The sequence below is a fragment of the Clupea harengus genome, chromosome 15 (genome assembly GCF_900700415.2).
Source record: "Clupea harengus chromosome 15, Ch_v2.0.2, whole genome shotgun sequence".
NCBI classification, from domain to species: domain Eukaryota; kingdom Metazoa; phylum Chordata; class Actinopteri; order Clupeiformes; family Clupeidae; genus Clupea; species Clupea harengus.
The window spans coordinates 9,645,743-9,666,526 of NC_045166.1; the positions used below are offsets into that span (position 1 = coordinate 9,645,743).

The window sequence follows — 20,784 nt, forward strand, 5'->3', positions numbered from 1 at the left end:
GTATTTGTGTGTGTGTGTGTGTGTGTGTGTGCGTGTGTGTGTGCGTGTGTGTGTGTGTGTGTGTGTGTGTGTGTGTGTGTGTGTGTGTGTGTGTGTGCGTGTGCGTGTGCGTGTGCGTGTGTGTGTGTGTGTGTGTGTGTGTGTGTATGTGTGTAAACATGGTAATAAGGTTTGCTATAAGGTTTGCTTCATCCCAGGAGCCCCTTCTTGGTAAAGTCTGAGACTGTGGAAAGTTCAGAAGGAAAAAACAGAATGACTTGACTTGAATAAAGTTTCTTTTGTGTTTGAGAGATGGTAGCTGCTACTCTGTGTTGGAGGGTGAGGACTATCTGCCTGACATGTGGTATTGGTTGCCATTGCTTTGTGTTGGGAACAACATCTCAAGTGGTACAAGCAGACAAACATTTTATTTACAGTATATCATATTTATTCTGAAGGAAACATAGGCATACAGTAGCCACATTACACAATTAGCAGTGTGAAAATGGAGGTTGTGCGATACACATCTATGGGGGTCTTTCAGAGTAAGCCTTTAATGGAATCTCATTATGATATCATCCATGTAGGCCACTTTATTACGCACTTGAGGGTGTAGGATGCTTTCTAAAACTGATTGTTCCAATCCTTAATTGTGATTGGCTAAATCGCGTTCCATGTCGTTGTAAAATCCAGCATTACCTGTCAAGTTGTCCTCATAACATTCTATGATAACATTCCATATTACTGCGCATGGAATATTTCAAAGAAAGAAAGACGTTACAAAGCTGTCGCTGGCCTAGAGGGGAGAGAGATTATGGCAGTGACGGGACATAGATAGGTGCGAGTTGTCACTGAAATCGTACTGGCGTCCAAATTACAGCGAAAGGAAGGAGTGGAGCAACATCCTTGCAACATCATCTGGGACACTGAAGCGTCAACATCAAGATACCCCTGTCGCTGCACCAGCAAAGAGGAGCCCGTTTGAAAACTATTTCAACAATTGCACTATTAATGGCGATATACAATTTAATGTGAATAAATAAGCACCCCTTTTTTGTCAGTAGCGCAAGTGTTCCATCTGGCTGTTGCATGGCAACGATTTATTTAGGAACTATACTTTGTAGTGGCAGAAGAATGACAGTTTGTTATTAAACTATTTTGTTTCTTAAATGTAATTGTCATTATTTAATGAAACCATATCAGATATTTGTAGTGACAGTTTTAGAAAAGAAATAAGCCCCGCGAGTCCGTGTTTTGCGCTGATTTTAGAACAGGTAAGGGGAGTTGTTAGGCACGACGCGAAGCCTCTTGGGGCTTATTGCTTAAGTCTGTCATTCGCTGCAGCATGACAGAGGCCCCGGCGGACGGGAACAACGTGGCCTTTATGTGCCTTGTCATGAGGTTCACAGAGATGACCTCTGACCTCTGTCATACACACACTGCTGTCAATACATGTTTGAGCCCTGCAGAGGTCCTGCGTTTATGCCTATTAAAACATTCTGTTTGGCTGCCAGTCCCTTTGGGCAGGTGGAGGTGGCAGAGGTAGTGTAGAAGAAGAAAACACGTGGGTACGGTGTTCATTTTAGGACCTCAGATCTCAGACTCAAGTGTCAGACTCAAACAAAAAGGCGTCAGGTCTCAGACCAAAAATCGTCATTCTCAGACAAAACGGCGTCATTCTCACACAAAACTTTGTCAAACCAAACGTTGTGTACTGTCATAGACCTTCTGTTAGTTTGTTAAGTTTGACTAGCTAGCGAAGTTAGGTTAGCGACAAGTGGAGGCATTCATTCTTCAGCAAAGTCGGCAACCGGAGGACTAAACATGGGTTTACTTTACACGAGTGAACTAGCTTGCAGAAAACAACTATTTCGCATTATATCAAAAGTACGTTTTCTTGCTGTACCAGTTAACAGAAACACCACAGCGGTATTCACTGTAAAAGCTGCTACTTTAGCTAATTCAGAAAGTTAGTCAACAGCTCCCTCATCTAGCTCTGACAACTTTTTTTCTAACAAAGTTCTGCTGAGAATGACGGCGTTTGGTTTGACAAAGTTTTGTGTGAGAATGACGCTGTTTGGTTTGACAACGTTTTGTGTGAGAATGACGCCGTTTTTCTTTACTGCGTTTTGTTTGAGAATGATGCAGTTTGGTTTGACGAAGTTTTGTGTGAGAATGACGCCGTTTTGTCTGAGAATGACGACTTTTGGTCTGAGACCTGACGCCTTTTCGTTTGACACTTGAGTCTGAGATCTGAGGATGTCCTAAAATGAACACCGTACGTGGGTCCTGATGTTACTATGCCTGTAGACTGTGCTTTCTCATTCCAGTAGAAGAAGAAAGCACGTGGGTCCTGATGTTACTATGTCTGTAGAGACAGTGCTTTCTCATTCCAGTAGAAGAAGAAAGCATGTGTCCTGATGTTACTATGCCTGTAGAGACTGTGCTTTCTCATTCCAGGGCTTTTGAGGCTGTTTCTGCTTTCTTAACAGTTAAGCAGAATGGTTTAATTTCAGTTCAGTGATGAATCAAAACATACATTTTTTTGTGACAAATAACAACAACAACCAATTGTTGAGGTCAGCTCTGGCTCTTCTTGCAGGCTTTTTACATCTCACATTTAAATTGCGTCTTGGGTGATTGGATTGCAATCGGATAGTGCTTGACCACATGAAAGTACAGGTGTAAATGCACTCAAGACACACTGAAGACAGATTGTGATCCGATTGGCTAGACCACCTTCGGAGGTGGTTAGGGACGCATTGTGACCACATTGAAATGTAAAGGCAATTACATTGACAATCACAATCCACATACAACTACTATGTGGGCAGAAGTACCTAATCGCGTGCGACTCTTTCAAATCAGTGAGGTTTTGAAAACCTAGCAAACACAATAACGCAGCTTCAAGTATAGCTACCATCTTCTATTCTTCTTCTTGTATCTTTTTTGTTGTTGTTTGTAGGTTTTTTGGACCGCGCAAATGAGAGAAAGATGTGACATGAGCTGCAGATCTGTGGACACTAGAAACAAATATTAATACCAGGTGTGAATCTAATCTGGTTAAAATCATATCATGTCATGTCATATCATATCACATCATATATCATGTTATATCTGGATACAATCTGGATAGGAGACACATTTTAATGCCAGGTGTAAAAAGTCCCCTTGTTCCAGATGGTCATTCCATAGTGTAAAATTATATCAATCATTCTGGAGTAGGACTATCATCAGAGAACAAGTTATTTCATTGGACTGCTGAAAGCAACGTTCAGTTAGAGATGTAAATATCTGCTTTCTGACACCCCCTCCAAATTCTATTTTTATTTCCTCTGATGTCACTTCCTTGACCCCATCCTCTTTGTTCTCCTTCTTCTCATGAAGCCTTGTCTTCCCTTTTCCTTCTCTCCACTCATTTTCTGTAGTCCCAGCAAAGGCCACTGTTCCCCTGCCTCTTTCTCTACCCTCTCCCCAACCGTGACATTCTCCTCCTCTGTCATGGCCTCAGTCTCCCTGTCACACCACACAGGAGGCAATTTAAACATTTTCCCATTGGAAGAAGATGTATTACTCTCTCTCTCTCTCTCTCTCTCTCTTTCTTTCTGCCAAAAGGCCAGCGTTTGCTCAAAGGTAATGATTTGCGCTGGGCCTGTTGTGGTTTGTCCACGCAAGCACCTGCCAAGACGCAAATTGGAGAGCCACTTGTGGAGGTGTCTCGGAGGACTACACCGCCCTCTTTAATCCATTGCATATTGACATGAGGTCTCTGTAATTAACCTTCTGTGGGTTCTTCAGAACCAAGTTTCTTGCTTTTGGCAAACAGCCAGGCATTAACCAAAACCAGTGCATTAAATCCTCACGAGAGTCATAATAGTTTTGGTGATAATGTGATAATATCCTTTAATTTTACCCGAGGTTTTGTACTGGCAAGCCATGGGGGACCTTGTTCTATAATAAGACCTCTTGCAGCGTGTGTTACAAGAGATGTCTGTCCTCGACAGGGGACAGGTCTGTACAAACATGTGACCCAATAGCAGGAAGCACATTTGAAGGTGATCACCCTCTGAGGGACTCAAAGTGGCCGTTTCCAAAGACAAACATGAGGTGCGAAGTTTCTGAACAGGAAATCAAGAAGGTCAGTCTAAAAAAAGAGTGAATATGATACCTGTGTTGGACATGTTCCTTTTCTGGCCTTGAGGAAAACTTCTAATATCACTAATATCGATACAATTAGACAGCAAAAAAGTGACACAGAAGATAATCTGTAGCAAAACGCAAGCAAACACGACCCAAACTAGACTGTTTCGTCTTTAAGTAATATTTATTTCCAAAAGGCACTCACTACATTGAACGTAATGGTTGCACATGGTATACTGTGAACAACTTCCATTTACTGAGCATATGCAACCCCAATGAATTAGCTTTGAACATGGACATTTAGAAAAAGCTAATCATTTTAAGCATGTGGCGGTACAATCATTACCAGACCATAATAATATATTTGCACAATAGCATGCTTTTTCATTTCCATGACTCTTATTTTGTAATGCTTTAAGTAATTTTTATCTTAATTCCATAGTGAACATTTAGATTCCTTTGCTGCATTCATTCTATACTATTGCTGCACCCAATTCATTGCAAACAAGAAGAATACAAATAACATGTAAAGCTTTAAGGTGATTGTGCAGGGTTTAAAATGGGTAGAGGAGTCAATATTAACCCTAGTTTCAGGGGTTGTTCATTTACAATCTACTTGACTCTTAACAAGAGAGTAATGGAACACACATATTTCAAACATTCTCTCACACACAGAGAGAGAAACACACACACACACACACACACACAGATACACACACACACACACACACACACACATACTATCACTCACACACACAAACCTTATACAGCCAACAGATTTTCCACAACTTCAAATAGCACGCTTGCCACCAACAACTGAGACAAGATGGGTGTCGGGTCTGTTCTATGGGACACATTAACCACACATAGAGATGCCAGCTGAAAGTCTGTTCAGGTCAGAGACCAGAATACATTTCCCCTCTGAAAAGCAGAATCACATCCTCTCCCCCCCCCCCACCCTCCTTGATCCTATCTGCAAAGTGTCACATATTTCTGTATTAAAATGTAACCATACTTTTACTTCAGATTTCCACTATGGCTTTTCTTTCGACCCATTGTCAATGGCTCTCCTATGAAGAAAGTTAAGTGTGCAACCAGCGCTTCCGGTCGATTCAAAGTGTTAATGCAACTCTCTTGATATGCAGTATACAGTTCAACAACACCAGTAGGACCACAAGCCCTGAGATATTACCAGTAGTGGACATACAGTATTAATGTTATCATATTAATGCAGTATTAATATTATCATATTAATACGCCATAGTTCAGTAGACAACAGTATAGCTCATGCACATACATGTTGCTGTTTAGTACTTTGTTGGTTCCTCTTAGTTGAGGTTTTTAAAAGACGTTTGATACTTTCAGTTGATACTTTCAAAGGGAAAGCAGAGACATGCTGTGTCTTAAGTGTCTTAAGCCTTCAGTTTTGGATCAAGCAGTCTTTGTGACGTCATCTTATGCTTATTCATAGCAGCTTTGTTCTCTTCGCAAGGAGGACCAAGCAAGAAAAAACAATGAAACAGATCAGCACTGATGTGGAGGTCCAATCACCAGCCAAACAAGGAAATCATCAAAAGGAAGTGGCGATCCAATCTGCTACAGTCTCTTATTTGCTATTCTTCCAAGGGTTTCTTGCCTCCTCACAGCAGTCTCTCTCACCATCTTACGATGCATTGCACAGGTTCTTTGAATGGTTATGACTAGTCTCTCTTTCAGGGTCTCTTGCTGCGTCGAAAAAAAGTTTGCTCTGGCTTTCTTTATCAAGTTATCAGGGCACAGTGAATAGTTCAAGAAACAGGCAAACAAGGATTCAGGAACTCGTCTCAGAGAGACGGCATGAGTGTAAGGCACGTTTGGTCGATAATTTTTTTCAATGCTTTTCTTTTGCCTAGGGGTCCATCTGTAAGTGCACCTCCATGGCGGCCTCCTTCTCACTCTCCTTCTCTTTGGTTTGCAGCATGACAAAGCCGTTATGCGCTTTTGGGCTCTCGGCGAAGACGGACACGTTGGTCAGGCTCGTGTTGCAGTCCTTGTCAGCCTCCTCTTCCTCCTCTTCTTCGGCCTCCTTCTTGCCCTCGCTGGCTGAGGGGCTGCTGCAGCTGTAAGCCTCGCAGGAGCGCCGCACCTCGTCCGGAATGTTCTTCTTGCCCTCGCTGGCTGAGGGGCTGCTGCAGCTGTAAGCCTCGCAGGAGCGCCGCGCATCGTCCGGAATGTTCTTCTTGAGGTTGCGGTTGCGCTTGGCCAGCCTGGTGACGGAGCTTAGGCGGTTGAAGATGTTGTCCTCAGAGCAGGCCTGGTCGGCGTGGTTGTCTCCCAGCTCGGAGCGCAGCCGCAGGTTGTTGAGCTTGATGTCGATGCTCTCCTGTGAGGACGTCTTGAAGGGGTTGGCATCCAGGCTGTTGAAGGCGGCACGGCGCTCGGGTGACAACACGTCCAGCGAGTGGGCGCGCTGGTCCAGGCCCAGCTGCCGGCGCTCCATGCTGCGGATGGTGGCGGCGCGCTGCAGCTTGTCGTGCACCTCCACGCTCAGGCGCCGCCGTGTCTCGCGGAGCTCAGCGCGCACATTGGCCTTCCACTCAACCGCGTGCGCCTTGATTTCCCCGACCTACGAAAGACCAAAGGCTCTCACAGTCACATCATCACAATACAACGGCCATTTCCATAACAATCTCAGTTGTGACATTTATGTACTACTTATGCTACTAATATATACTACTAAAATAATATAATAACTACTGTGCTTCATTAGTACATTATAAAGTACTAATATATACTACTTTAATATGTACTATACTTAATATAATATTTGAAGGGGAATTGATTTAATTTGAATTTGAATGAATTCATTTACAATTTTTTTTTTTTTAATTCTGTGTAGCTGATGAAGCTCCTTTAACAGCTAAGAAGAAAAGTGTCTTCCTACCTCTTCTTTGGTCTTCTTGGATAGGACTCGCAGCCAGTCTCCTATCATGCTCAGAACCGCAGCGAAATAAGCCAACCCCACCAAAATCCAGAACCACACCAGAGGCTTGTACCATTTGCGATATTCGATCTTCCAGTCGCCTCCTGCAAAACACCACAAGATTACTTTCTGTGCTGTACGTGTTCTATCAGGGAAAAGAGCTACACGGACTCCTGACACATTCTGCAGCGCATCTCCATGGAGAAGGAAAGCTAATTTTCTCATACATGCTCTCAGCTGTCGAAAATGGCAGAGTATCTGCGATGCTCAGGCATGATCACGAGGGTAAGAGCCAGAAAAAGGTCTGCAGTAGCTTTAAGTGCTGTAGCAAATAACCAGCCGTTATCACTTTCCACTGCCGAGAGCTTTTTATGTGAACTTTGCTACATAGCTTCAAATGGATGGCCGTGTAAAAATACAGAATTCTGCAATACTGAATTGTGAAATATGTTCTTAACCTTTACATAAACAATATAACGTTATAAAATATTACATTTATTATTTATAACAAAATAAAACAGGACTTGTAACATTTCATCTCTGTGTTCAAGTTTATATACCAGTAGTGCTCCGAGTAAACATAAAAAAGAAGACCTAGGAATAATGCATCAGAGGACATGATAACATTTTGAAAATTTGAAGGATTTTGAACATTTGAAAATGTTGAAAACCAGGTGCATTTTCTACCTGCCACGTAATCGCCGATGCCAACAGTTGTCAGGGTGATGACGACAAAGTAGATGGCTTCAAGCGTCGTCCACCCCTCTATGTGCTTGAAGATGATGGCCGGTATGGTGACAAAGAGGATGCATCCGGCCAAGATGAAGAGCAGCGTGGAGGCCACTCGGATCTTGGTCTGGCTGATCTGGTTATGCTTCCGCTACAGAGGGAGTTGGGACAGGGAGAAAGGGACGAGGCAAGAGGTATGGGGGTGGGTAGGATGGTTTAAGAGGGATGGGGGCAAGTAGGATGGGGTAAGAGGGCAGGTGGGATGGGGCCAGGGCAGGTGGGATGGGGCCAGGGCAGTCCGTAAGTGGCAGAAACAAGCGGAGTGATGCATGATCACGGTGTGGAGGAAGAGAAGTACAGAGCAGTTACTTTGGCTACCAAGCCTACCACAAAGCCTTACACTCGCGCCCCTTAGTGAGTGACCACATGTGGTTTCGCTGAGGACGTTCGTGACTCGGACAGGCCACATGCGTTCATCAGACCCTGATCTCGGGAGCCTGCTGCGTGGCTAAAGATTCATGATTGGGGCAAACGAGGTGCGGTGCTGTGAGAGCCACTGCACCAGCTGTCAGTGTGTGCGACGCCCGTGGCGGGTGACCACCGTCCTGGTGCTACTGTTTGTTTTTCAGATCAGCATGCCCTCAAATTACACCAGCAATCCCTCAACCAATCACAGAGCAGCTATGTGGCCTTCCTCGTGAGTAATAAAAGAGGGATACACGTGGGTGCATGACCTTAACAAATCTAAGACAGGGTGGCGGCTGAATTTTACTAGGAAAACAAACATGATACAAAATACATATTTTTTTAAGACTTTTTAAAAACATATCTGTATCAGGAAATGTCAAATATATATTCCAATTTGCCACCTTGTCAAATAGATTCATCTAACCCTCGCTCAAGTCTAAATCTATGTACTGCGGTCAGGTTGAATTTTTGCCATAGAACTTGAGTAGAAATGCTGCTCTAGAGGAATCAATCATACCAAGATGCCCCTCAGAAAGACTTTATATTGATTTCTTTATTTATTGATGATTCCACTCACCCGAAACATCTTTTCGACTTTGGCTATGCTCTTCACGAAAATAGTCCCAAGCTGATCACCCACTCCAGCAAGCAGGAACCCGAAGAGTGGGATACCAAATATTGCATAGAGGATACAGAAGATCTTCCCACCCTCTGTGCTTGGCGCGATATTGCCATAGCCTACGGAATAAACACGAGGGGAGGTCAGTATGTGCATTTCCATGGTTATTGCAGTACCCCTTATCTTGGCAAAAATGTCAGAATAGTTCACAAAGTTGACCTTTTCTTGAGAAACAAATTCATAGTTTGTGGCGAGAGGCTAAACAATGTGAAGACCTCCACAGGATGAAGGCTAAAGGGTAGAACTGCTTTTATAATCCAAGGAAGTGGAGCAGCTAAAGGTTAGAGTGCTAGTGCATTTAAACATGTCTATGAAAAACAGATCCCACAGCATGAAATAAACAAATTATTTGGCACCTGTTAACACTTATAAAATAAATTAATAATTAAATAACCAAGGCATAAGTATACATGAAATATAATAATAATGCTGTTGCATTTAAGGGATTTCAGGGACTGTGAAAACAAACATCCTGATTTGATTTCCTAACTAGGAGGCCAAAAAGGCTCTGATTACTATGAAGTTTTATTAAAACAATGCTGAGAAAACAGTAGGACATTATTACCTGATTCTCAACCCTTAGGGCTGGTAACTAGATAGAATCCCTCTACAAACAAAGCCAAACAAAGACTTTGAATGGACCACTTAGCCCTGAGACTGATCGGAAACACCACAGACCCCTTAGGTGACACGCTGTGATGTCTTTCTAGGCCATGAATTGAGGTAGCGTTTGCTGCTTTACGGCTAAATCTAAGCCTATCTGTGCCTTTTGTCCACGTTCGGCACGGTGTCAGGTCCTATTTGGGTTCACTTCACAGGCGTACCGTCAGTCTTTTCTTATACCCTTGCCCTGGACGTGCCTTGGCCATTGGCAGCAAGAGGCATCTCCCTGCCATCTATTAGGTTGAGCAGCGCGCCACTCAGTCCAGAGGGGATTAGTGATTGTGTGTGCTTTGTTATCGTCCTGATGTGCGATCGATTCACTGATCTCCTTAAGCGCAGTAGGGAGCTAGTGGAGGGAAAAAAAACACCAGACGCATCTGCCGCTGAATGAACCGACACTGAAGTCGAGCAAGTGCCTCGATATCACAAGATCTATTCAGGTGACTGAGGTGTCAGGATTTCAACAATAATAGAGAGAATAATAGAGAGCCTGTGTTCCCAATTTTAACCTGCGAATTACCGGTGAAACAGTCTTGCAAAAGGGGAAAACATTATTATGCCTGCTGCTGACAGGACCAACACTTAAGTTGAGCAATTGCCTTTCTATCACAAGATCTATTTCAAGTGACTGAGACTTTAGTTTTTTTTAACAATAATGGAGCCTGTGTTACCAGATTCAACCATTGAATTACTAGTAAAATAGGTTTGCAAAAATGATTTTACGTTGACCTTTTTTTTAGATTTCTGCTTATGTGGGTGAACGAACCAACACTGAAGTTGAACAAATGCCTTAATGTCACAGGAACTCATTCTGGTGACTGAGGTGTTAGAATTTCATAAATATTAGGGCCTCTGTTGCAATTTTAACCAGTGAATTACAAGTGAAATGGTCTTGCAAAAGGAAATAAATTAATTTACTTCTTTTATGAGGGAAATTAATCTTCCCAGGACTGTAATTGCATCGCTAATGTGGCCAGTCCCTGAGACAATTGATTCCTCCCTACTCTCGAGTATCTTCTCTCATTTTGTTTGAGTGATGGCTGCTGTTTTGAGCTTGATCCAGGCTCCTTCTTTTGTCTGAGGAAATTGATTTTTAGACATACAGCGCATGGATGCCGTGCCTACTATTATAAGTCTTTGGGAAATAGTACCCGAAGACGGTGGCGGGTTTCAAAAAGCTCAGATTTGATTTTGACGTATCAATATCACTACAGTAGGTCAGGCGACGACTCGACTCTGAGTGGGTTTTTAAATGTTCAGGTCAGGTTACCTATGGTTGTAATTACTGTTCCTGCAAAGAAGAAAGCGCTGCCCAAATCCCAGTGACTGTAGTTGTAGGGTGTTTCTCCGATGGGGCTGACACCGCTGCTGGCAGCATCTATGGAGTGCTGGAGAGAGAGACAGAGAGACAGAGAGAGAGAGAGAGAGAGATTCACTGTTAGAAATTATGAGACTATGATGATAAAGATGCATAATTTATCAGCTTCATATCATCATATAATTGCTTTCTTCTCATTGTTTAATGAGTACTCAAACTACTGTCATGGTTCGTGAACATCCGTTAACTAAACGGGTGCTTTTCACGGCCTAAGAGACAGGCGTAATCTCCATAATTTGCTAAAGAGAGAATGTCAAGAGAGGCTTTATTTTCATTCATGGCTATGCCCACCTTTCTCTAGCATGGCCTGATGGAGAGACAAGCTCAAGTACCCACACTCTATGGTTCCCTCGCGCCACCCAAGACATACGGCTGCTGCGAAAACAACACGAGCAGCTCCTCAGATGAGTCATGGCCATGACACGCTGCGGCGAGGAGTGCTGACGGATGGTTGGGCCGATGCCAGTCTCGGGCATGGCACTGATCTCTGTGCCAGTCTGCCAGCCTCGCCTCGCCCTGCCCAGTGGGCCATCGGGAGCAGATGGAAGAGAGGCTCGAGGAACGGCGGGACGCAGCGCAGGTGTGAGCGACGTCTGTGTGTGTGTATGTGTGTGTGTGTGTGTGCGTGTGTGTGTGTGTGTGTGTGTGATTGAGTGGGTGTGTGATGCCGAAGGGCAAATAAGCAAGGACGTAGTGAAGGAATCCATCAGTTTCCACCTGGAGCATGAGACCATGACCATGAGACAGGATCCATGCTGAGATGATGGCTGAAGCTTCTGCTGATGCGTTTACTTGTCCCTTAAAAACACTTCTATGGGGGAGCTGTGGCACAAGCAGCCCCAACCATGAACAGGCTTGATCGCCCACGGGGACCCGGGTTCAAATCCAACCCGCGGTCCTTTCCCGATCCCACTCCCCACGTCTTCTCTCCAGCTCGTTTCCTGTCAAATCTTCTCTGTCCTATCTGATTAAAGGCAAAAAGCCCAAAAATAAATCTTTAGATAAGCCCATTTACAGGCTTCATTGCCCGCAGGGACACAGTCTGGACACAAGTCTGGCCTGATGTCGTTTTCCGGTCCTCTCCCCACCTCTTCTCCGCGTCGCTTCCTGTCATACACTTCACTGTCCTGTACAATTAAAGGCATAAAAAGCCCCAAATAAATCTTAAAAAAAAAATAAAATAACAATCTTTAAAAAAAATAAAAACACACTTCTATTCGGTACCTGATGCCTAATGGGCAAAGCATCAAACTGAAATCCTCACACAAAGCTCTAAGCTTAGTATTCAACAAGATCAGATCTTAGTTATAGTTTACGTATTTGGCACATACGTTTGTCCACACCAATTTACAAAACATCTCTTAACATTTTTTTTATTATGACAACAGTGAGAAATTAAGCATTCATAGTATCACAAAGCTCACAAGTAATATAGATGCTATATTAATAATAGTATTCAAGCTATATAATTACATTTTAATGATTCCCACTATGCAGCATCATGAAGGACAGATGGGCTTGTTTCTATATTTGGAGCCTACTGACCACAGAGCTTGGCTTAGATGATAAAATTCCTATCAGACCAAAGGGTTAGTCTGTCTTAACATAATATGCTTGAGGTTGAAATCTATGAGGTTGAGGTTGAAATCTATGATAGACATATCACTATAGCACTGTATAGTGCTATAACAGTGTGACATAAAAAAAACTCCAAAAGGCCAATGATAAGATGACCTCTGGAAATGGTACAGAACTGATGTTTGTGATAACAAAGCAATTCAGAGCAGATTTGGATGCATTTTTGAAATATCTCTTCATGCATATTATTAACTGAAGAGGTCTGACATGCATGACTAAACATCGCAGAACATCCAAGGCAATGCCTACGCAACCAAAAGTGTCTCACTATGCCCTTATGTATATATATATATATGTGTGTGTGTGTGTGTGTGTGTGTGTGTGTGTGTGTGTGTACGTGACTGTAAATATATGACATTTTCAATATTTTTGTTGCACAACACCAGAGAAAGTATTACATAACGATAGACATATAACAATAACAAGTTCCTCCAAATATGAATAGATCTGGTGGTGTTGCAGGTCATGTAGCTGTCAGGAAAGTGAAGGCAGATGATTCTGAGCATGAAAGGTGTGACGTTACATCTCTGTATCCGCTACTCCTCCCAAAGGATAATTATTTTGGAGACAGCACAACAGACTGTATTTCAAATACAATTTACTCTTCACTGTGTTTCCAATGCCGTAAAAGTGTGACTGGAGGTTGCTGACACCGTCTCACCCAGAGGAGTGCTATTAATAATGGAGAGCGAATAAATCTTGCCGTGGATGCCTGGGCCGTCCGATCTTGCCCGCTGTATTTCAGAGATTTCTCATCACTGCTGGGCGACGGGCACAAGGCCAGGTGCCATTTATCACTGCCCCCTGCTCCTGCCACTTTTCAAAACTCAAGATTGATCAACAGAGCCCACCGTGTCAGGTGGAACAGATGATGACGATGGTGTGAAGCTGAAACGAACAAACTGAAACGCGCCGACATACGGACAGTGTAACGATCGGCTAACTGCCGAACATTTAGCCAGAGCTGCTGTTCACACAACAAAATAATGTTCCGCCTCCACCCAGAGCTGTATAGGAAACACATGGTCTCATTCACCTCCACTCAGGCGCGATATCCGTCTATTTTCCACTGGCTTTTTTTTTTTGCTGCCAGCGCACAAACTCCATGGACCGAACTGCTTTGCTGTTCAATCACATTCTTTCGCGCATGGTTATGTAACTGCATTAGCGCAGTGGAGAGAGGCGCCAGCCACCACGCTCCAGCCAAACCGCGTTCCGTGAACCACCAGAAGTCCGGAGGCCGCAGCCACTGACTCAGCTTATCCTCTCTCGCGCACCTGAGTCATGGCTCGTGGTGCGGAGGGTAATAAGGAATAACACCTCCATGTGCTGACACTGGCCTGGGCTGGAACCGTGCCGCAGCGTTGACTCACAGCCTGGTCCTTGGTCCTCTGTCATTAGACTCACCCAGTCCACACACACACCGACGCAACGCTATGAAAACCAGCAGCAGTGACACCCCCCCCCCCCACACACACACACACCCCACGCAGACACCCATAAAAAAACAGTGATAATAATTGTTTGGCTGTGTTCTTTCGATAAATATGAGTTTGGTTTTGGATACATAACCCCCGATGGCGTCTGTGCGTTTGTGTTTGTATGTATGGTGTGTTTGTGAAGCAAACATGAATCAATTTTGTCAGTTCATTTCAACGTGGCCACACACACTTGACCTTTTCCTGGGTAGAGAAACAGCTTTGCCATCCTCTCCCACCACACCACACCACACCACACCACACCACACCACATCACACCCCACTACACGGCACCATACCTCAAGGGAGCTGGAGGCGTGTGTTGTCAATAATTGATTCCCCAACAGATGCGCTGAAACCTTCTGTTGAAGATGTGGCTAATTACCACTGCATATACCGAGAGCCCATCTAAGCCATAACTGGGTGAGCGGATGTCTGCAGGGCAAACAGGGGGGGGGGGGGGGGGACTCACAAGAAAGACCGATGAAAGGATGATAGTGGTCAAGTGAAGTAGACAAGAAGATGTTTTCAGTGTTTCAGAACCGTATTATTCAAAACTACGTTTATGTGGTAGTCCTGTGGTAAGTAGTGTATAAGTGTCAATTGTATATTTTACAACGCCTCAAATAAGTTGATCAAGTTCAGTAAATCCACAAAGATTGTCTGATTGTCTAGTATACAATCATCCAGTGTCTTGTCAAATATTATCTGCGTCTCAGGTTTCCCATGCTCTTGGGGCCAGAACAAATCCACAGAGTATTGTTCCATTGGAACTGATAAGGTAAGTACTGTTCTATTGGAACTGATACAGTAAGTACTGTAGGAGCCAAATTAACCTTTATGTTGATTCTTATGTTATCTCTCTTTATTAGTATGTGCAAGTGTGAGTGTGTAAGAATGAATGAGTGACACTATGGCCGTAGGTGTTTTTACCCCATCTAGAGGACACCTGAACTTTACCTGAGAGGCTGAAGGTGGAGCCCAAGGGGGAAAGGCCTTAAAATCCAGCAGCCAGAGCATCTGGGCGTGGCTGAGGAAGGCAACAGTTTTTTGACCGTGTGCCAGGACGTTTGCAAAGGAACCATGTGCCTTAAGAAAGACTCTTTAGTTTAATATCTTTTATTTTATTTCCAACAACTTGTTATCCACCATTCTACAATAAACGGTCAAAGGGACCAACTGGACTCACCTCTACTTCTCATCTTTCCTACACGCGTCAGAACCAAATCCATCTCAGCCACCCGTGGTAGGCAATTAGAAATTGCTGCTACAAGTACTGTTCTATTGGAACTGATAAGGTAAGTACTGTTCTATAATAACTGCTAAAGTAAGTATTGTTCTATTAGAAATGATAAAGTACACAATAGCCCCAAGCTTCAGCCTCTTTACTTCCCTCTTATAACAACATCCATATTGTATTTTGTTCACCAGAACAATACACAATAAACAAGAATCAAGAAACAGCATCACTTTCATTACTTTTGGCACCAAAAACTTTGCTTTTACTAACGTTTAGCCATTACATGAATAGAATATTTTGTTTTGGCATGCGAGGGACAGACAGAGAGGACAAATTAGATAGCTCAGCCCACGACCCTTGTCATTGTGTCCCTCACAACGCTGTTTTGCCGTACTTGGGTCAATATCTGGCACTTTTGAATAGCTGGGCGTCACTGAAGATGTTTTACGAGGAGCTGCAGGCATCTTTGCACCAGCAAAAAGCCAGGGCACAGAGATGCAAGTCAAATAAAAAGCTGCTGTTAGTGGGCTTTCCCTGGATCCGGAGAGAGGGGGATTAAATCAAGTTCAGTTTACAAGCATTCCTCATGGCCATAAAGGAAGCTCCTCATTGTAATGAGGAGGGAGGGTGAGGTGTCGCGTCTGTATCCGTACACAAAACACTGAACACAGAACTGGGAGTGACTGTTTGAGGACTAACAGCACATCCGCCATAGTGCTACCAGAAATGACATGCCAGGGTGGCACAAATCAAGCTGGGAGGCTGAATTATGGCGCATGGGTTGTATGCAAATAGCCTAATTGAAAAGGCTAGGGACAATCTCATCAGGGATTCTCGCCAAGTAGTTAAAGTCTTGGATCGGGGCGCAAAAAAAATCAATACCCGAACCTAATGAATCTTTCTTTTGTCTTGCCCCGTCCTGGCTCTGCCCCAGCGCAAGAGAGAGACCTGCTTCATGTTTATAAGTGGGGTAGGCAGAAACAGTCTGGTCCAATCTTCCCCACCCTCCCACACCCTTGCACCACCTCTCTCTGTTGTTACTCAAAGGCGATGTTATACAACAACCGCCTCATCCCCAGTCAAGTGCGACTAATGATGACTGTCATGAAGCATCAGAGTTAGGGGCAGCTGTCTGAGTGTCAGCCTTCGCTGTGGGCAAGTCACATGCAGGGCTGGTGCAAGAGTCACAGTGGCCTGGCTACACATACATACACACACACACACACACACACACACACGTGTTCAGTGTTTTTTTTCCCCTTTGTCAACTACAGTACACTCTCTGCCAGGGGCTCTAGCGCTGAGGCGAGATCAGACTGACAGACAGCCGGCTAGACTTCTCCGCTTTTTTGTGCCTATTTTTGTCCCACAGCCTTTGCCCATTCAGTGCGCTTCAGCCCTGCGCGTCCCGACTCTTATTTTATGTGAGGGGAGAGTCTTGGATGTCACCAGATCGATGTGGCTCTCGCGTTACCGCAGGACCTGAGACCCCACCCGGGACAAGACAGAGACGGCGACTGTAGGGGGGGGAGGACGGTGGGAAGGTGCTGGGGTTGTGGAGGTTAGAGGACAGGAGCAGGTGTGACGGATAGGGGAGAGGAAAGGAGAGGAGAGCAGAGGAGGGCATACCTTGATGAGCGCCTCCAGCTCGGCCGAGGTGACACAGGGGTGCTTCTGCAGGAAGGCTGCCTTCTCCATGGTGATGGTGTCCTTCTGGTTGCTCTCGAAGGGCTGCTCCAGCGCCCGGAACACCAGCCCACCCGCCACCAGGTACAGCACCACCACCACGAACACGGCCAGCACCGTCTTCCACTTCATGACGGTGAAGGTGGCCGTGCCGTCAGCCACCGCCTCCATGCTAGCCACCATGCTGGCCGGCCGCGACAACGACTGCCGGTGCGCCGAGCAGCCCATGGGGTTCTGCATGGTGGCCACGCTGGCCTGGACAAGGCTGGACTGCAACATGCTTGGCTGGACCTTCTTCGGCGGGATGAGGTTTGTCTGCACAGGCACTGAGAAGGATAGAGGACAGAGGACAAAGATATCGCATTTATGATGCTCCAGTCACACCTAATCCAAAAGCATTTGAATCAGCTTTGAAGACAGGACACATGTCATACGTGAAATCACCGAAACACCCTACCTTTGAAGACTGTAAACACAACCAAGCAGAACGCGGTCTGTTTACACTACCGTGTGGTTCTCCATTTACATCTCAGAAGCTAAGCACTTCACATGGCTCTTAACAGTAATGGAGCTTTTTGTCTTCCCGCTTCGATCACGGCAAACACGCAAGGCGATGACAGCGATCCTCTAATGACTTTAGTGGGCTTCATAAAAAGCCATTAAAGTTTCGAAGCATTGCTTCCAAGGGTGGAGCCAGGCTTCGCTTAAAGGCAGCAATCGTCGACCCAGCTCCACAAAAACAACAAGAATCCCAATGGCTGAGGCTCATGCAAACGCTCCCCTCTGTATCCACATTGATACGCAAGTCCATTTAGTCTCTATCCTCAAATATGGAGGAAAAACAGTTGAAGTCGGAAAAAAATGCATCTGCACCTGCTGTTTTGAACAGCGACTGCTTCGCTTGGCTTTGCTCTTGTCATGAGGGGAGGTGATGCTAGGTAGGCTAGAGAAGGGATTCGATGTCACATTTCAGGCATCTCCTCTCCAGTGTGCCCTCAGTCCTCAAGTGTATATCACATTCCACGACCTGTTGTCAGCCATTGGGCTTACACACTGTAGTGGCTGGTGAAACGTGTAACAGGTATAGAGGGACCAAATGGAGGCTACTCTGAGGCAAAGAGACTGCATTTTGAGCATCTAAGCTGCAGGTTTTAGATCTGAAATTGATTTTTTTTTTTTTACGTTGCACCATGAATCAACATAGTATTCTCCCAGAAGGTCATGGTGCCACATATCCCCTAGCACAGAGAGGAAGTATGTGGCCATGCGTGTAACAACCCAAAGGACGTGCCTCACATGTTGGATGAGGTGGGGATCTACCCGTGTTCCAACCATCACCCGATGAGGTAATACACTTCAAAACGCATAGCAATGCAGCATCCTGCATTTTTCATAGAATAGAAAAGTCTTTATTGTCATTGTATTCGCTTACAACGAAATTTGGAATCATGTGATGCCTTCAATAAGCACCTTGAATATAAAAATGACACTACGCTCAATGATTTACATGTGCCAAGAATGACGCAAGGCACGTTATTTACCAATCAAATCCAGGAAGTCGCTCCCGTTAATAAGTGTCTATCATAAACCATGCAACTGCCGCAATGTATTGGTGGGGAAACACCATCGTGACACGGGACGAGACGAGTCGTGTCTGCTACACGTTGATTTGAATTTTAATGAAGGGAAAGTGAAGTCTGCCACAACGGTGGGCTGTCAAATGATGCCAATGCTCTGCAATCAAAAAGGACTGCAGAGATAATGGGCTGTCAACCGTTTTCTCGTCAACACATTCGAAATTATAACCCAATGACATTTTACTGGAAAACGTGAAAATAGCGTATTTATGTTGGCTTACTTTAAAGGGTATGCTCTAGAAGAACCATAAACACACATGACGGGTGTGTGCGCGTCTCATTAAGAGTAACGTGGAGTCACACCACGTTGTTAACCACACTAACATCTGGAAACATCTTCTGATGTGAATACCAATCAACTTCACATACTAGCTGTGTAGCAATACAAAATCCATTCCAGACTACAAATAACTATGTAGGAAAAAGCAACATTAGTGTCTACTTATCAATAATATTGCAATCTCACAAATCCCAGTATTCATACTGATAGCACACTTACCTGGTGAAGGGTTCCAGTTCCCTGGTTTTCTTGGATTTTCCGTGGGAAATTTCATCTTCGGTGGTGTGCTGATTTGAGGGTGTATATTTTTTGTCTTTAAATTATATGGAATCTGAATAAATAGTTTGTGTACCCAATTAGCTGTCAAGTCTTCCTTTTAGTGCTTTTTGGCAAAACAGGGCGGTGAGCGGGAGTGAGCAAAACACAGCCACACCATCATCAGTCGTTCACGTTGCTCTTGACACTGGGAAAAAGGTGCATGCCCAGGCGAACTCTTCTTGTTGTGTTTGGCTTGATGTCTTTTAAGAACGCTAGCGCAAAGCACCCCACCTAAGGCTCGATGCACCATCGTCCATCCATCCAACAGTCCCTTTGTCTCAGTGAAAGGCGAGAGGCGCAGGGGGGTATACCCCTTTACTCTGGAGACTATAGGACTGGCGAACCCCGTGCTTACATTTTCTATAATGTTCTGTCCAACAGCCGCAATACAGCACGACTTCAGTGGACCAGATGATTATACAATGGCACTGGGTCCAAAGATGCGTCTCTCACCTGCTCGCCAGCTCAATTCTGTGCCGTTGATGCGCCAAGTGGTAGCGCAGCGCAAAAGCAAGCAGATTTTAAGCACCTCGTGCCACTCAAAGTTCAGCCAGGAGGAGTGGGCTAGCCTGCTACTAGTATTTTTCGGTTGGCGTTGTTATCCTCGTTGGCGTGTGCCTGTATCCATAGCGCGCTCCCGCAAGAAAACGATTCTTGTCTACACCAAGCGGATGAAACTGCATAAAAGACATTAAGGTAGGAATTAAACGTATCGACTACTCGCAGAGAGCAGTCCCTGCGGCAATCACAATCGTTCCAACAATCATGTTCACAGCATTACATCATCAAGACACCATGCTTCGATTACAAAACCATATCTACCCCTCGTGCGTTAACTACAATGGTCAGATATAATTAAAAGATGCTTAAACCCTGAGCGTCATTTTGGTTTGAAAAGTGCTGTGGACAAAGATGGCATTTTACACATGCCTTCCTACCTTTCACTGGCCTATTGTGTCCTGCCACAATGTTTATAGTTTTGTCTATGCTATTAAAATGAGCGTAGCCCGATTACAAATGCAAAAAAATAAGATTCTGTAGATTCTGCTTTAAACCTAAAATGTTTAAATGTGCTAAAGAATAGTGGAGTGTATCTGTCAATTAGTGGTCAGCAGATACAGAACAATGCAGTGAATAACCCTCATTCCCCGAAACTATAAGAGTGCGCCACGTAAGAGTTCATGTTTTGTAGCACAATTAATAGCAACGCCACCTCCGATGTCCCAGGGTGCGTCGGTGCAGGTTCGAGTCAAGAGCGGGACTGCACATATTGATGATATAATGATTATGAAAATAACACATAACATGTAGCCTATATGTCCACGAATGATGGCCAAATATTAACTTCTGTGCACTTGACAGCGGAGACTATAAACCCACGATGTTACACGCACAGACTATGCACCTAGTAATATAATAACTCAACTGGTGCGTATGTTCAACAAAGAGCTATAACTATCTCGCTATGCATACTTCGCCAGTGAACGCCCAAACAAAGCTTAATGATAA

General features: G+C 44.5%; 1 protein-coding gene across 1 annotated transcript; it reads right to left on the reverse strand.

Annotated features, from left to right (window-relative positions):
- Window positions 1-4,284: 4,284 nt before the first annotated feature.
- kcnk10a (potassium channel, subfamily K, member 10a) lies at window positions 4,285-20,570 on the reverse strand. The gene is made up of 8 exons (XM_031581804.2): window positions 20,214-20,570; window positions 19,177-19,952; window positions 16,984-17,366; window positions 10,891-11,008; window positions 8,856-9,016; window positions 7,769-7,961; window positions 7,043-7,185; window positions 4,285-6,724 (listed from the first exon to the last, which is right to left on the reverse strand). Exons 2-8 carry the CDS (start codon window positions 19,229-19,231, stop codon window positions 6,008-6,010), a joined length of 1,770 nt encoding a protein of 589 aa, XP_031437664.1. The 5' UTR covers window positions 19,232-19,952; window positions 20,214-20,570; the 3' UTR covers window positions 4,285-6,007.
- Between the last annotated feature and the right edge of the window lie 214 nt (window positions 20,571-20,784).

Bases quoted from the DNA above. Each gene is read 5' to 3' on its own strand.
- kcnk10a (XM_031581804.2), bottom strand. From the start codon at position 19,231: ATGAAATTTCCCACGGAAAATCCAAGAAAACCAGGGAACTGGAACCCT. The intron at 11,009-16,983 runs GTATGCCCTCCT...CTCTCTCTCCAG, and splicing joins AGCTGGAGGCGCTCATCAAG to CACTCCATAGATGCTGCCAG. The intron at 6,725-7,042 runs GTAGGAAGACAC...GGTCTTTCGTAG, and splicing joins CCAAGAAGACCAAAGAAGAG to GTCGGGGAAATCAAGGCGCA.